This window comes from Panthera leo, chromosome C1 (assembly GCF_018350215.1).
Source record: "Panthera leo isolate Ple1 chromosome C1, P.leo_Ple1_pat1.1, whole genome shotgun sequence".
Taxonomy (NCBI): domain Eukaryota; kingdom Metazoa; phylum Chordata; class Mammalia; order Carnivora; family Felidae; genus Panthera; species Panthera leo.
In genome coordinates this window covers 79604570-79621100 of record NC_056686.1, presented here as the reverse complement: position 1 = coordinate 79621100, position 16531 = coordinate 79604570, and the positions used below count along the sequence as shown (strand labels likewise).

At 40.1% G+C, this 16531-nt stretch overlaps 1 protein-coding gene across 1 annotated transcript; it reads right to left on the bottom strand.

The window, feature by feature from the left end:
- Positions 1-4520: 4520 nt before the first annotated feature.
- LOC122225926 (basic proline-rich protein-like) lies at positions 4521-16446 on the bottom strand. The gene is made up of 3 exons (XM_042948624.1): positions 16179-16446; positions 4885-5552; positions 4521-4809 (listed from the first exon to the last, which is right to left on the bottom strand). The coding sequence occupies exons 2-3, from the start codon at positions 5367-5369 to the stop codon at positions 4521-4523; spliced, it is 774 nt and encodes a 257-aa protein (XP_042804558.1). The 5' UTR covers positions 5370-5552; positions 16179-16446.
- Between the last annotated feature and the right edge of the window lie 85 nt (positions 16447-16531).

The window sequence follows — 16531 nt, the reverse complement described above, 5'->3', positions numbered from 1 at the left end:
AAAAGGAGACTTTGCTGAAACAGGTTTGTAAAACTAAATATTTTTCAACTTTTACAAGCAGCCACTTCCCAATCCTCTGGCAAGCATGCCACAGGCAGCCACCCCTATATAAATATGCAGTTAGAAAGATAAACACTCATTAAAGTCCCTAGTGGTAGCATTGTTTCTCAGGGTTCAGCAATATTTGTTCAGTGGGTAGATAAAGAAAGAGATTAGCAATGTTTCCATTGGGCTTTACTCCTTCCTAAAGCCAGCCAGTCTTCTCCCTAGGAGAAAGGCAGTAATCTGTGCATGTGTTCCAGAATGTCTCAGGACAACTTTCTACTTCAAGAGCAAACCAAACTCCTCATTGGGTCCATGCTAAGCCATCCAGTTTTTTGAAGACCATTAACTTTAGTTACTTAATAGGTCAGACCTCCAAAATAATAGGAGTAAATATGTAGAACAAATTTCCTATTTAAACATGTTAGTATAGCTTAAATATTTACACATGAAGTGAAGAATGAGTTGTGTAGGTGCTCCAATATCATTTCATAGACTGACAGATTGTCTAAAAAGGTAGTCTATCCGTTAGTATAGAAAGCGCTCTGGTCTCGGTTCCAGTCTAATCAGGCCAATGACTAACCGTGTGATCCCTGGGAATGCTGAGCTGGGTTTTCCTTATAAAGTAAAGGAGAAATGGAGTACTTGAACTCTAATATCCCTCTGACTCTGAAAATTTATGATATGCTCTTGGGAAAAACAGATCTCATCTTCCTCTCTCATAAGGTTTTTGTGAGGATCAAATAACAAGATGCACTCCAAAATGTAGTGTCAACCATGGAATAGAATGTACAGGTGAGGGGTAGCCATATTTGCTTTCTTATCTAGTCAGCATTTGGCAGAACAAATGTAAGAAAAACAATAGTAGAAAATGTTTGCCTCTCCACTTTAAAGAAAGAAGGAAATGATTTTAGATTCTAGAGTTATTTATGGCTCTTTCAGACACACATTGGGTGAAGTAATTAAACTTGTCATGTGTTAATATGTTGGTTTTAAGCAGCTAATGTAAAGTTTTTGTGGAACAAAGCATTATGGTTCTCCTTTCAGATTAACATTTTCAAAATGTTAACAAACTAATCTTTTCAAAAGAGAAATCTAGTATTTAGGCACATGTTATTTTCTTTAAACTTTTTCATTTGTTTATTAATTTCAAGTACTTTTCCAGGGGATGAGGATACAATAGTGAATAAAACAAGCAGAATCCCTTCATCAGGGAGTTTGCCTTCCCACACCAGTGAGGGGAAATTAAAATTTGTACAAATAAACTAATAACTATACTAAATCCGTAGAGGGGTAAGTGTCATTGCAACTTTTTTTTTTAAGTTTATTTATCTTGAGAGAGAGAGAGCATGAGCAGGAGAGGAGCAGAGAGAGAGAGAGAGAGAGAGAGAGAGAGAATCCCAAGCAGGCTCTGCACTGCCAGTGCAGAGCCCAACACAAGGCTTGAACTCACATACTGTAATCATGACCTGAGCCGAAACCAAGAGTTGGAGGCTTAATTGACGCTTAACCAACTGAGCCACCCAGGTGTCCACAGCCGTGGCAATATTTAAAACAGGTTAAGAAAGATGGGGAGTATCAAAAAGGAGACATGTTGTTTTCTATGGAGTGGCCAGGGAATATGTCAATGATATAGAACAACAGTAGAGACTGGTAGGGAACAGAGAGGAAGTCATGTAGATACAGTCCACATAGAGGGAACAGCAAAGGCAAGAGCTCTGTGCAAGAGGGACCTTGGGATATCTGGGAAACAGCAAGAAGGCCAGAGTGGTAGAGGAAGAATGAGAGGAATGATTGTCCATTATCTCTTCCAAGGAAAGAATGATCAAACTTATCTTCATCTTAATCATGGGAATCTACTCCCAAAGCTAAGAGCACACTGTATGTTAGCTAACTTGACAACAAATGATATTAAAAAAAAAAAAAAAAGCTTATCTTCATCTTAACATCAACTTTCATTAAGTCCAGCAGAAACTCTTCATTGCACTTCTTTGGTTCTGTGCCTCAGTTTTTCATTTGTAAGGTGAGGATGATAATAGTACCTCATAAGGTTGTTGTGAGAAGGAAAGGACTTACCAAATATAAAGAATAGTTAAGACAGTGTCTACCACAGAGTAGATCATGGAGGGCTAGTTTTATTACTATCATCATCATCATCCTCATCTCTTTATTTACAATAATGTCAATAATTCAATTTTTGAGACCAATAGTATTATTTTGTGCCAACATGAATTATTGGGAGTTTCTTTATACATGTTCTTAGGACATTAGCTAGGGTCATGGTATGTGGTGACTCAAGCACAGAGGTTCATGTCATCAAATGTCTTACAGAGAACTTAACATGAAAAAGAACTGGGGTTTGAAATTTTATATGTTAATTTAGACATAAAATGAATATGATATATCTGTATACTCACTTGAGTTTTTCTTTCTTTCTTTCTTTCTTTTTTTTTCAGTCAATCTTAGTTTCCTCTCCTTGTGACAACACAGAATTCTTGGATGTTTGCAATCTCTTTCACATTCATTTCCAGCATGTGGTCTGAATTGATTCCTTGTTTCTCAATTACAACCATCATGGAATCAAGATTAATAACCTGCTTGGTGAGTTTTGTACACTTTGGAATCTGGAGCCTTTGTACTCATTATGTCTTGTCAGGCTCTCTGTGGTTCTTTCTAAATGCTCCTGCAGTGAGGGTCAAGGACAAAAGCAAAGAAGGGGAATATACCTGCCTTTGGGCCACCGCTACCAGCTTCCATGATTTCTTTTCTTCTTCCAGGCATTTAATCATGGCTGAGGGGAGTCTGGAAGTGGATTTAAAGTTCATTAATATAATCCCTGTGCTTAGAACAGTGCCTGGCATATCGGACGTACTAAGTATTTGTGGAATAAATAAACATGGGAGAGGTCTGGTAGACCATGTTGCACTCTCCTAAACAGACCGTCACTGAAGCATGACCAAGAAGTATAGCACCTATTTATTGTACTCTTCTGTGGGAGCTGGACTCTCATCTCCACTGGCCACATGGAACATCCACCTTCATTATCAGGCCCTTCAACTCAGGGTAAAGGGTACCTGGAATAGCCTTTGTGTTTAGTGGCCATTGCACTAGATTTCACTAGTTCCAACAGGTTGAGCAGAACTTATGGGGAAAAAAAAAAAGGAAAAAGCATCCTGGAAGGATTTTCATTCCTGGGCTAACTGGTCATTCGACATAGGCCAAGGTTACATAGTACTGTAGGCCTTCATACTCTAATTAGTACAAATAAACAATCACATAGTTCATGAGAATCATAAGTGGCACAAAAATAGGATTCTATGTATCATGTAATGTCAAATTGGATGATTGATTTTCAGGGAGAACAGGAAAGCTTGCGAACAGAAGTGGTATTCTCTTTATCATGGAAAGAATGAAGAACGTTTTAATGGACAGAGTGGTTATGTGTTATTAACAAATATTATAATTATGAAATAGAAATACTACATCTGTGAAAAAGCTTCATTATTAATTCAGCATCCAATATGTCTCTGACTTTTTGTTTGTCTGTGATTCCTCATGCTCCAAACCTGTGATTCTGTACCACTTCTTTAACCAAGAAACATTTATAGGTAAAAAACAACTCAGCTCACAAGGCTATGTACTGGGACACTGCTATAGGATTTGGTGGAGGGCTTGCCCTTTATTCCTTCTTTATTTACTAAACCCATAGCTGTCTGTCCCAGGGCACAGATTTTTGATGCTCATTCTTTCTTAGTTAAAAATTGTACTTATTGCTGAAATGAATTACCATCTTTCTCTGAGAATGCTTTCAAATATCCTATTTCTCCAGACGAATGAGGAAAAGTGGAGACTATGGCAGGTATTTAATATATTTTGAGAAAGATTTAAGGGAGTATGAGATTGAGGGATTTTTTTTTTCAAAGTCCCTTCCTGTAATTTTGCCCACTTACTTAGCTAGTATTCATTAGGTGCCTGTTATGTCTCAGCATAGATGATAGGAAGGATATTCCCTGTAAGATGTTAAGTGTTACTCATTTATACTCTATTAAATAGAAACTCTGTACTTTTTTTCATATATGATGTGTGATCCAACATCATGATAAAGGCTTTAATTTTGGTTGTTCGTTTCCCTTACAGCATTGATGAGTCCCATCACTCAGGGAGCATCTAATGGTAAGAAGCAAGGAACATAATCAGGGGGATATGCACTCAGCTAGTATTTATTGAGCAACTTCTATATATATAGAATTCTATATATATAGACAGGTACTATATATACATTTTCATGTTTTGAGTAGTTTGTTTTCTGACAATGACAATCAGTTGAAGATAGAAGAGCGTGGGGGCAGTTTTAAAATTGAGCACAAAATGTATTTTTGTTCAGGAGAGAAAGAGGGTGTGGGAAGACGGCGGACAAAGCAAGTTAAGACCAGATTCCCGACTGGGAGAAATTCAGTGCCCACGAAAGGAATGTCCACTTAAACAAGAACAGAGGACCAGCTACCTGCGGGAGGATGCAAAAGGTAACTTGTGCCTAAGGTTCGCCTGTTGTGCCACAAGCCGCACAGGGTGGCTAACACGACCTGCCATGTTGGGGACAGCCTGCCGGCTGGGGCGCAGCTGACAGCCCGCGCCCCGCGCGCCTGAGCCGGCAGCCGCCCCAACCTGCGGCTGGGCGCCGGAGCCCCGCCTCCCCGGGCGCGCGGGCCAATGGGCTGGGCTTCAGGGGGCGGGCCGCGGCCGGGCGGGAGGCGCGAGGCGCGAGGCCTGGGGGCGGGGCGGCCCGAGCGGCGCGGTGGTGGCCGTAGCTGCTGGGGCGGCGGCGGCGGCGGCGGCGGCGGCGGCGGCGGCGGCGGCGGCGGCTTGGCCGGGCGTCCGCGGGCCGTGGGGGATGGGGGCGGCGAGCTCCAGCCCTCGGCGGAGGCGGCGGCGGCCGTGAGTGTTGGGCGGGCGTCCGCGTCCAGGACGCGGGATGGAGCGCCGCGGTGAGTGTGGGGCGGCGGCGCTCGCTCCGGCCGCGGCGGCCAGGGCTCCGGGCTGGGGTCGTCGTCGGTGCTGCCGGCCAGTTGCGGTCCAGGGTGTGAGCGGCCCACGCGGCGGCCCCCGAGCTGAGGCGGCTGAGGGCTGCGCGGGAGGCCGGGCGCGTGTCCTCCGCGCTCCTGTCCTCCGGGAGGGGTCCGACGGGGCGAGCGGGGCGCGGCGGGAGCGGAGGAACCGGGAAGGGCGCGAGCAGTCGTTGCGCGGGCACCCCGGACCCCGGATGGGTGTCTTGAATTAGGCGACGCCGCACGGCCGCGGGGGAGAGGGTCGCCGGGCTTCCATCCCATTTCTGGTGCCCCTGAGCGTCCTGCAGCCCCTCTCCCTTTTCTGGCCACACGCCCTCATCGCTTCCGTGCGCAATTCAGGAGTTCCTTTACCCTTACTCCGTTGGGACTTCACTGGGACTTCACGTTCGTCTTCGACACTTGGGATCTTTTTGGCAGTTTGATGGCATTTGCTGAAATTTCAGTCTGACAAATGGAAACGATGAGATAAAATAACAGACATCTCGTATTCTATATCCGCCGTTTCTTATCACACTTCACCTAACCTAGGCCCAGGCTGTTTATTATTTGGAGAGGCAGAGAAAGAACGGAATGTAGAAAAACACTCTCCCTTTCCGAGTGCCCCTACTTGTGCCTATCTGTCACTGTCTTCACACCACTCCCCTCCACTCTCCCTTCTCCCCACTCCTCTCTTTTCCCTGAGTAACTGTCCCTTCACCATCACCTCCATCCACCTTTTCCCAAGCCTTGGCTCTAGGACAAGTCCTGTGCTTTGCAAAATGGAATTGACAGGCGGGGGCTTGCAGCTACCTAATAGGAGAACGTATCCCTGTGAGTTTGTTTCCCTGGATGTCCCAGGACCCTGTGATCAAAACTTGGTGCTTGGGGGCGGCCTTCCTTTGACCTGAAGAGTAGCCAGGGACCTTCCTTGTCTTTGAACCCCTCTGACATGTCCAGGGTCTATCTCGCCTTTTCACCACCGCTCCTCTTTCCAGACAAGGGTGAGGTGTTTTTTGTTTTTGTTTTTTGTTTTGATCACTGTTTTCACTACCACTCCTCCATACATTGGGATTTTTGAATTTTTTGACGTTCCTCTGTCTTCTAATGTTGGATCTTCCCAGAGTGTGTGTGATTTTGTTTTTTTTTTTTTTTGTTTTGTTTTTATTTTTTTACCTTTTGGGAGTGTGAAGAAGTGTTTTGTGAAAATTTCAAGACTGTGATAGAGCCAAAATTGCCAAGGAGCTTTTTGTTCCTCATTTCTCTTTTCCTTTTCTCATCTTTGATTGGGAATTAGCTTTGCCCCTTTATTCAGTTTGGGAAAGGGATAGCTTCTTCAAGAAAAAGAATTACCAGTAAAGAAGTCAGAACAAATTATGAGAGTCCTGGAGATTTAGATTCCTTTCTTCAGAGGTTTCTTTAGGCAGTTTGCCAGAAATGCGTAATTAGAAATGCTTCTTGATTGTAGGAAGGGTGCAAGTGAGGAGCGTTGAGCTTAACTTCTGCTAGCTTTATAGTACAAATAGCTCTGGTCTCCGGATTCTGAGAACGGTTTGAGAGTGAACTTGAAGGAAAGTAAGGTAGGCCTGGGTAGAAAATGTTTTAGTCCCCAAATTGGTAGGAAATAGAACTTTGGCTGAGACGAAGAAAGCACTGTTCAGCAAATCTGTGGTGGCTGGTCAATTCCCACTCTGCCCACCTGCCTAAAATAGAACATCCTCCTAAATTATCGAGCCTTCGCTTCCCAGCTGCAGAAGCCCTTGACCTAGGAATGTGAGCTTCTACAACCACTGCTGTTGGGTCTCAGGAGTGAGCACTATGTTGAACAAAGCTCACACCCAGAAGGCCCCCCTGGAAGGATTTGTAATCCTGTGCCATTGATGATTCATTCAGTATTCACCCAGAAACTTTAGTTTCATCCCACTCTATGTTAGACAGAGTCCTGTGGATCCTTTCAGTCTATTGGGTAGAAGTAGATAATTTCAAATAAACAGGGCCCAAAGCATAATATATTGGGTTACCCAAGGAAGTATATTGAATGTCCTATAGGAAAATAGAAGAATGATTTGTTTTCAGTGGCTTCTTGGAAGAAACAATGTTTTGTGTGAGATTGAAATTAAGAGAATGATTTTAATAAGCACAGGCAGAAAGGCCCTTCTGAAGAGAATTGTTGGTTATCTCTATGCTTACCAGGATGCCACTGATTCTGCTATTTATTTATTTATTTATTTTAGAGACAGCATGAGCAGGGGAGAGGGGCAGAGGGGGAGAGAGAGAGAGAGAGAGAGAGAGAGAGAGAGAGGGAGAGAATCTCAAGCAAGACCCATGCTCAGCACAGAGCCTGACATGGGGCTCAATCCCACAACCCTGGGATCATGACCTGAGCTGAAATCAAGAGCCGGATGCTCACCTGACTCAGCCACTGAAGTGCCCCCAATACATAAGGACACATTCATGTGTAAAGAGACAAGGAAGGTTTAAAACGAAAGTCAGGAACTAGGATTTTTGTGGAGCGTTTGCCCTTTCTTTATTATTACTCTGATTAAGCAAAAGAGCCATTTGATTATACTGCCTCCCTAGATAAGAATTTTTCTTAGAAAATGTTTCGTACTTGCATTGAGAAAGTTTTCGAATACCATTGTCTTCCCTTTTAAGGAAGAAGATGGAAAACATTGAAAAGTGTTAAGGAAGGGGAGTAAGTTGAGTTTGAGGGACTATTCAAGTGTAACATTCTATAATTTTATAATTTATTTACCTAATATTTCCATTAAACACTAGCATGCTGTTAGGTTTTTATACACTTTGAGTTTTGACAAATGCGTACATTATGTGTTCACCTCCATAATCGAGATATTAGAATATTTCAATCACTCCAAAAAGTGATGAGTGCCCTCATGCTCATTTGGAACTCCCCTCCATCCCCCACCACACCACAACCTCTGTCTCCAGGCATCAGATGACTAGGTTCATCTTTTCTAGACTTCATGCAAATGGAATTATATAGTATATATTCTTTTGTGCCTGACTTCTTTCATTTAGTATGCTTTTGAGCTTCATCCATGGTTTTTGTTGTATCATGGATAACTATGGTTAAGTAGTATTCCCTTGTAAGGCTGTAACACAATTTGTTTATTCATTCATCTGTTGATGGACGTTTGATTTTTCTCCAGTTTTTGACTATCATGAAAAAAGTTGCTATGTACTGTGTACAGGTTGTTGGATGAATGTACGTTTTCATTTCTGCTGAGTTGTATGGTAAACGTATGTGTAACTGCATAAGAAACTGCCACCCTGTTTTCCAAAGTGGTACCTGATATAGCAGCAATGTGTGAGAGTTTTAGTTGTTCTACATCCTACCCCAAATTTGGTATTTCAACCTAACTAAAATGAAGAATTCTAGTAGATATTTAGTGGTATCTCATTGCGGTTAAAATTTGCATTTCCCTGATACTAATGATGTTGAACACTATTTCATGTGCTTATTGCCCATTTGTGTGCCACTTTTTGCAGTTTCTGTTCAAATATTTCACTCATTAATTTATTGGGTTGTTTTCTTATTGAGTTGTAACAGTCTTTTTTTTTTTAATTTTTTTTTTAATGTTTATTTATTTTTGAGACAGAGAGAGACAGAGCATGAATGGGGGAGGGTCAGAGAGAGGGAGACACAGAATCTGAAACAGGCTCCAGGTTCTGAGCTGTCAGCACAGAGCCTGATGCGGGACTTGAACTCACGGACCGCGAGATCATGACCTGAGCCGAAGTCGGCCGCTTCACCGACTGAGCCACCCAGGCGCCCCGAGTTGTAACAGTTCTTGATATGATTTGGATATAATTCTTTTGTCAGATATTTTCCCCCAGTTTTTGGCTGTCTTTCATTTCATAAGTTCCTTTTCAAAGACCAGAAGTTTTAAATTTTCATGAAGTCCAATTTACCAGTGTTTTCTTTTGTGGTTCTTGCTTTTTGTGTCTGTTTGAGAAATTGTTCCCTAGGTTTTCTCTCATGTTTTCTTTAAAAGAGGGATCCTCAATTGTTTTCTGAAAAGACTAGATTATAAATATTTTAGGCTTATAGACTATAGCACCTCAACTATTCAACTGTTGTTTTAGTTCAAAAGCATTTATTGACAATATGTAAACAATTAGGAATGGCTGTCTTCCCCCAAAACTTTTATTTATAAAAACAGGCAGCTGCCTGCCCTCTCTGAATCCTGAATTTAAAAGGCTGATAGATTTAGGTTATACATTTAGGTCTATGATACATGTTGAGTTTAATTTCAGGTGTGCTGTAAAGTAAGGGTCCAGGATCATTTGTTTTTCATGTGAAGATCAAGTTATTTCAGCACCATTTATTGAAAAGACCATCTTTTCCTCCATTGAATTCCTTTGACACCTCTTGAAAATCATTTGACTATATATATATGGTTCTATTTCTGGACTCTATTCTATTGGTCTATGTCTTATTGTGTCGTGCTGTCTTGACTACTGTAGGTCCATAGTTAAGTCTTGAAATCAGGCAGTATAAGTCTTCCAACTTGTTCTTTTTCAAAATTGTTTTGGCTGTTGCAGTTTTTTTATTCTTATACATTTTAGACTCAGTCTGTCAATTTCTACAAGAAAACCCCAGGGAGAATATTGTTTGGGATTGCTTGAAACTGTAGATCAATTTGAGAGAAATTAAAGTCTTAACAGTAGAGAGCCTTTCCAATCCATGAACATGGTATACTTGTTCATTTAATTTCTTGTTAAGTAAATTTATTTTAATTTAACTTGTTTCTTTAATGTCTTGCATTACTGTTTGGTAGTTTTAAATTTAGGATCCTGCATGCATTTCGTTAAATTTATTCCTTAAAAATCTTGTTTTTTGATGCTATTGTAAATGGTATGAGTTTCTAAAATTTTATTGTCCAATTGTTTGTTTCTAGTATATAGAAGTAAAATTGATTAAAGTATATTGACTTTATATTCTGTGATCTTATAATATTCATTTATTAGGTGTAGTGGTTTTTTTTATAGGTTCCTTAGGATTTTCTAGGTACACAAACATGTCAACTTAGAATAAAGTGTTTTACTTTTTCCTTTTCAATCTCAGTGTGTTTTGTTTTTCCCCCCTTTTTTTAATGTTTATTTTTCAGAGAGAAAGAGCACAAGCAGGGGAGGGGCAGAGAGAGAGGGGGTGGGGGCAGAGGATCCAAAGTGGGCTCTGGTGCTGACAGTAGAGAGCCCAAAGGGGGACTTGAACTCACAAACCAGGAGATCATGAACTGAGCCACCCAGGTGCCCCTCAATGTGTTTTGTTTGTCTTGTTCTATTGTACTGGCTAACACCTGCAGTAACAATATTAATCCTTATCTTAAGCGGAAAACATGATCCCCTTCATCATTAACTATGATGTTAGCTATAGATTTTTTGTAGATGCCTTTTATCAGGTTGAAAAAAATCATTTTCTATTCTTTGCTGACTGCTTTAATCATGAATAGATGTGGAATTTTGTCAGATGGTTTTTCTCTATTGAATATTAAAATAAACTTGCATTCCTGGGACAAACCCTTATTGATCATAATGTATTATCCTTTTTCATATATTATTGGATTTGACTTGCTAATCCTGTGTTCAGAAATTTGGCCTAAAGTGTTCTTGTAATGTCTTTGATTTTGTTATCAGGGTAATGTTGATCTCATAAAATGAGTTAAGAAGTGCTCCTGCCTTCTCTATTTTCTGAGGGTTTTTGTAGGATTATTTTATCTGGTTCAACAGACTTCATCATTGAGGCCATCTGGGTCTGCAGTTTTCTTTGTGAGACATTTCAAATTATGAATTCAATTTCTTTAATATATATAACACTATTCATATTTTCTATTTCTTGTGTTAGGTTTGGTCATTTGTGTCTTTCTAGGAATTTTCCCATTTCATCTGAGTTGTTGAACTGGCAACTTGTTTGTAACATTCCTGTTACTCTTTAAATATTTGTAGGGTCTATACTGATGTTTCTTCTTTCATTCATGATATTAATAATTTGCATTTTCTCCCTTTATTTTTTAACTAGTCTAGCTAGACATTTATCTGTTTAATAGATCTTTTCAAAGAAGTAGTTTTCAGTTACATTGTTACAATGCTTTATTCTGTCTCCATCTAAAAATTAAAAATAACAATGCTGACTTTTTGTCTGTTTTCTGTATCATTGATTTCCACTCTTTGCATTATTTCTCTTCTCTTACTTAGTGTTTAATTTGCTCTTCATTTTCTAGCTTCTTAAAGTGGAACACTGATTTTAAGTGGATCATTGATTTTTAGAACTTTCTTTTTAAAAGCATCTAGAACTGTATATTTATCTAACTGCTGCTTTCACTGTGTAACTTACACATTTTGAAATGCTATGTTTCATTTTCATTCAGTTCAAAATACTATTATTTAAAGATGTATTTTATAATTTCCAAGTATTTGGGGGTTTTCCAATTATTTTACTGTTATTCCAAATTTAATTTTGTTTGGGTCAGAGAACATACACTATGTTTTCTTTTTCTTTTTAAGTTTACTTATTTATTTTTGAAAGAGAGAGAAAGCAGGGGAAGGGCAAAGAGAGAGGGAGACAGAGAATCAATCTCAGGCAGGCCCTGTACTGACAGTGCAAACTTACAAACTGTGAGATCATGACCTGAGCCAAAACCAAGAGTTGGATGCTTAACCGACTGAGCCATCCGGGTGCCCCTACACTATATGTTTTCATTTTCTCTTAAATGTATTGGAACTTGTTGAATGGCCCATATATGGTCTATCTTCGTGAATATTTCATGTACATTTGATTAGAACGTGTACTCTGCTGTTGTTGGGTGGAGTTTTATATAAATATCTATCAGGTCAAGTTGGTAGATAGTATTGTTCAAATTTTCTATATCCTTACAGATTTTCTGTTGTTTATCGATTAATGAGAGGGGATTTAAATCTTAACTATCATTGGGATTTGTCTATTTTTCCTTACATTTCTGCCAGTTTTTGTCTCATATATTCTGGAGGGTTTTTTAGATGCATATATTTGCAGGATTGTCTTTATGATGAATTGACTCATTTATCATTATGATACTCTATCCCTGGAAAACCTCCTTGTCTGATGTAATTGAGTTACTTCTGCTTTCTTATGATTTGTATTTTAATGGTATATCTATTTCTTTTGTTTTGCTTTCAATCTATCTCAGTCTTTATATTTCAAGTCTGTTTCTTATAGACAGTATGTAGTTGAGTTTTACTTTTCAATTTGATAATTTCTGCCTTTTTATGGGGGTGTTTAGAGTATTTATATCTAGTGTAATTATTGATATGATTGGGTTTAGGTCTGTCATCTTGCTATTTGTTTTTAATTTGTCTCATCTGCTTTTTTTTTCTCTCTCATTTTATTCTTGTTCTGCCTTCTTTTGGATTAATTCCTTAAAATTCCATTTATGTCTTCTATTGGCTTCCTAAATATATCTCTGAAGATTTTAATAAACATTTTTTTCCTGTTACGGTTTTTCTAATTATTATTACTATATACCTTTAAATGATATTATGCTACTTTATATATAATGTAAGAATCTTATTGTATAGTTTCATTTCCCTCCTTTCTTACTTTGTGTTATTGTTGTACATTTTACTTCTGTATGTTGTGAATGCCACGACACATTGTTATTACTTTTGTTTTAAATATTAATTTTTTTAATTTACAAAATGAGGCTTGTTTTGAAGCTTTTTTGGGGGTTAATCTAGAATACCATTTTTGTTAGGTCTGGGTTAGAAACACTACTAACACGTGCCATTCAGTGTTCATCAGGTCTCTCAGCACTGGCTGGTGAATACTCAGAGGTCTTCCAACCCAGTGGGAACCCTGGGAATTGTTCAGTTACAGCTCCCTGGAAATTTTTTGTCTATCCTTGTGGGGTTTCACCCATACATGTGCAACTTTGTATTCAGCAAGAGACTTCAGCAAGAATTGCCTGTGCAAATTTCTGGAGCTCTTCCTTTGCCTACCTCCTTCCTCTTTGGTACTCTGTCCTAAAGATTCCAGCTGCCCCAGTCTGCTCTGCTTGTCTTTCCATTTACTGTGCCATGGTCTAGAATGTGTCTCCAGGCAGAAAGTTGCAGCAGTTGAAGGCCTACGTCATTTGTTTGGGACCCCATATCTCAAGGATCACAGTTCTATGCTGTCTATAGTCCAGTTCTGAAAAGGATATAAGTAAAAGGATAAAAGGATAAGTTGTCTCATTTATTCCTGTACTTGATATATATAAAATTTTAAGTCTTTTTTAATGTAGAGATTTTCTTTCCATCTTTTTCCTTGAAATTTACTTTTTAAGAAATTGTGTTATTTGCTTTATAAAATGACCCACAGTCTAGATTTTGCTGGGTGCATCCTGTGATATAATTTAACATGTTCCTCTGTTTTCTATATTGCTTATAAAGTAGTAATTAGGCCTGTGCAAAGTTTTTCAACCTTGACATTATTTCTCAAACTTGATACTATTTGTACCTGACAATTCTGTTAGGAGTGGGGGGGTATAAGAATTGGGGGGTGCTCTTCTGTGCAAGTAGGCTGTTTAGCAGCATCCTTGTCTTCTACCCACTAGATGTCAGTACAACCTCCTCCCCAGTTGTGACAACCAAAAATGTCTCCAGACATTGTAAAATGTTTTTAGACCCATGTTCTGGTATGAAAAGTTGGCTACCTAAACCACAGAAATAACTTCAGGAATATGAAGACACATACCTAGCAAAAATAACAATGCTGACTATGTTAACACTGCAGAGGACACATGAAAAAGATTTTAATAATATGCAAGTTGAGGCTTTATAGAATGGCTGACTCAAGAGCAGCATTATAGAGGATGCGAGTTTCTCTTTCAGAGGGAAAAAATACTAGAAACAATAATAATGTAAACTGGTAAAAACACAAGTAGTTTATTGCCAATTATGTATCTTCCATGTTTTTTCTGCAACTTGTTATACATTTTAAGATGTTGGACTTCTACAATAGATATACAGATGGCTTTACTTTTTCTTTCTTTCTTTTTTAGCCCTTTAGAATTGAATTATTAAATCAAGAATTTTGAACTTACAGAAAGATATTATTTGTGTGATATAAAATTACTTAAAATGCAAGTTGGGGGAATTAATAAAATAACCCTTTTAATTTTAAGGTGAACTAACATTTTTACAAATGTTTCCAAATGTTATCATCCTTACTAAAGAATAGGGTGAAGAAGATGACAGATAATGTATTTTTTAAAAATTGTAAAAGGAGGATTAGGATTGAGAGACTTTTTAAAATTTCCCTTAGATAACCTTACTTATAATTTAACTGTCTAATATTCTTTTTTAAAATGTTTAGTTATTTTTGAGAGAGAGAGAGTGAGTAGGGGAGGGGCAGAGAGAGAGAGGGAGACACAGATCTGAAACAGGCTCCAGGTTCTGAGCGTCAGCACAGAGCCCAAGGTGGGACTCGAACTCACAAACAGTGAGATCATGACCTGAGACGAAGTCAGACGCTTTAACCTACTGAGCCACCCAGGCACCCCAACTGTCTAATATTCATTGAAGACTCACTCTTCACCCTGGGTTCTTATATTTATCTTTTTCATGTAACAACATAGAGGCCTGCTTGGCTTCACTTCCCTAGAACTATGAGAGGTATCCCTCTTCCCTTTCTCTATCAGGGGGTAGTTTGTCAATCTCTTTCTATCACCTCTTTTTCTCTCTCTTCTCTTCTTTATTCTGTCTCCATTTAAATTCTTCCTTTCCTTCCACTTGTCTCTGCATCTTTCTCTGTCTTCTTTTCCCCTCTGCCTTTCTCTCCTCTTCACAGTTGTTTTTCACCTCCTCACATCTTTGTCTCTCTTCACGTTTTCCTCTTCCTCCCTTCTCTGTCTCCTTACTGTTTCTGTCATACCACCACCTCCTCCCCACACATCCTTTCTCCCCAACAGGACCTTATTCATGACATTGGCAGTGACATTGCAAATTCCACTTTAGTAAGGAACACATTCCTCCTTATTAAGGATAATGGTGGATAAGATAGCACTCAGTAATTAACACAGTTTAAAATAGATGTAAGGGGATGTTTGAGGTTGCTGGAGTACCTCAGATTTCTTCCCCCAAGTCTTATGATTTAATCAGCATTGCACTGCTCCAGTCCCCTTTTGGCCTGGGGACTCCTGACCTCTCCTCCTCCTAGTTGTTTCTTTTCACGGCATCATCAGTTTCTGTGGTGAGAGTCCATGGTGCAGTTTTCTTTTTAAGTGTTTTTATAAGGACAGTTTGGTTTTGACGAAACTCAGTATCCCTGGCATGTTTAGTACTGCTGTGTTTGGGGTCTTAAGGGGTAAATTTGTATAGGTTGAGTCTGAAAATCCAGTGTACAGCTGAAATAACCATGGAACTGAGCGTTTTCATATTTATCTTTTCCAGGTAGCATCTGAGGGGCCACATTTATTTCCCCAACATTGTTTTTTCCTGTAAAAGTTCAAAGGTGCATCTCTTTGTCAATGAGTCTCACTACTCCATGTGTTGGCTCTGTCATGCTCACTTCTTTTTTCTAAGTAGGTAGTCTCTCTTCCTTCTCTCTTTTATTTATCATTCTTATTTTCTCTGTCACCACCTTTTTCTGCCTTCCTTGGTTTCATCTCCCTATGTCTGTACCCCCATTTTCTTTCTACTTTTCCTCCTCACACCCTCCTTGTGTCCTTTTCTCCTTTCTCCCATGGTGATAATTTTTCTGTCTCCAGCACTACCCACAGTCGCCTGCCCCACATGCCCTGTGTTTCTCCATCAGTTCTTTCTAAATGTCCCAGCACTGAGACAAAGGACATTGCTTGTTTCAGTGTGTAGTAGGATATGGAAGCTTTACCTGCTTTGGGCCCCTAATGCTTTCTGTAATTATTTTATCTTCCTCAGACATTTTTTCTCATTCCGAGTGAACTTTGAGTTTGTAGTTTAAGAAAGTAATATAAGTCTAAGTGGAAAATATTTTTCCTCTATAGAGGGGATTCGGATCAGGCCTGCATTACACTTTACCTGTGTGGAGTCCTGTTTTTGTTTTCTTAAATGGTTTGGAGAAGGAGGAAGACGTACCTTAAAAGAAATGTAGATTGATCATCTGATAAGCACCTTTTAACCAGATCTGCTCTTCAGGTGACTTGTGCCTGAGGTTCGCCTGTTGTGCCACAAGCCGCACAGGGTGGCTAACACGACCTGCCATGTTGGGGACAGCCTGCCGGCTGGGGCGCAGCTGACAGCCCGCGCCCCGCGCGCCTGAGCCGGCAGCCGCCCCAACCTGCGGCTGGGCGCCGGAGCCCCGCCTCCCCGGGCGCGCGGGCCAATGGGCTGGGCTTCAGGGGGCGGGCCGCGGCCGGGCGGGAGGCGCGAGGCGCGAGGCCTGGGGGCGGGGCGGCCCGAGCGGCGCGGTGGTGGCCGTAGCTGCTGGG

What these genes read in the sequence shown, in the direction of transcription:
- LOC122225926 (XM_042948624.1), bottom strand. Translation starts at nt 5,369, where the DNA reads ATGGGATGGAAGCCCGGCGACCCTCTCCCCCGCGGCCGTGCGGCGTCG. An exon ending in CCGCCGCCGCCGCCGCCGCC is followed by an intron (nt 4,810 to 4,884) that starts GCCGCCGCCGCC and finishes CCCCGCCCCCAG; the next exon opens with GCCTCGCGCCTCGCGCCTCC.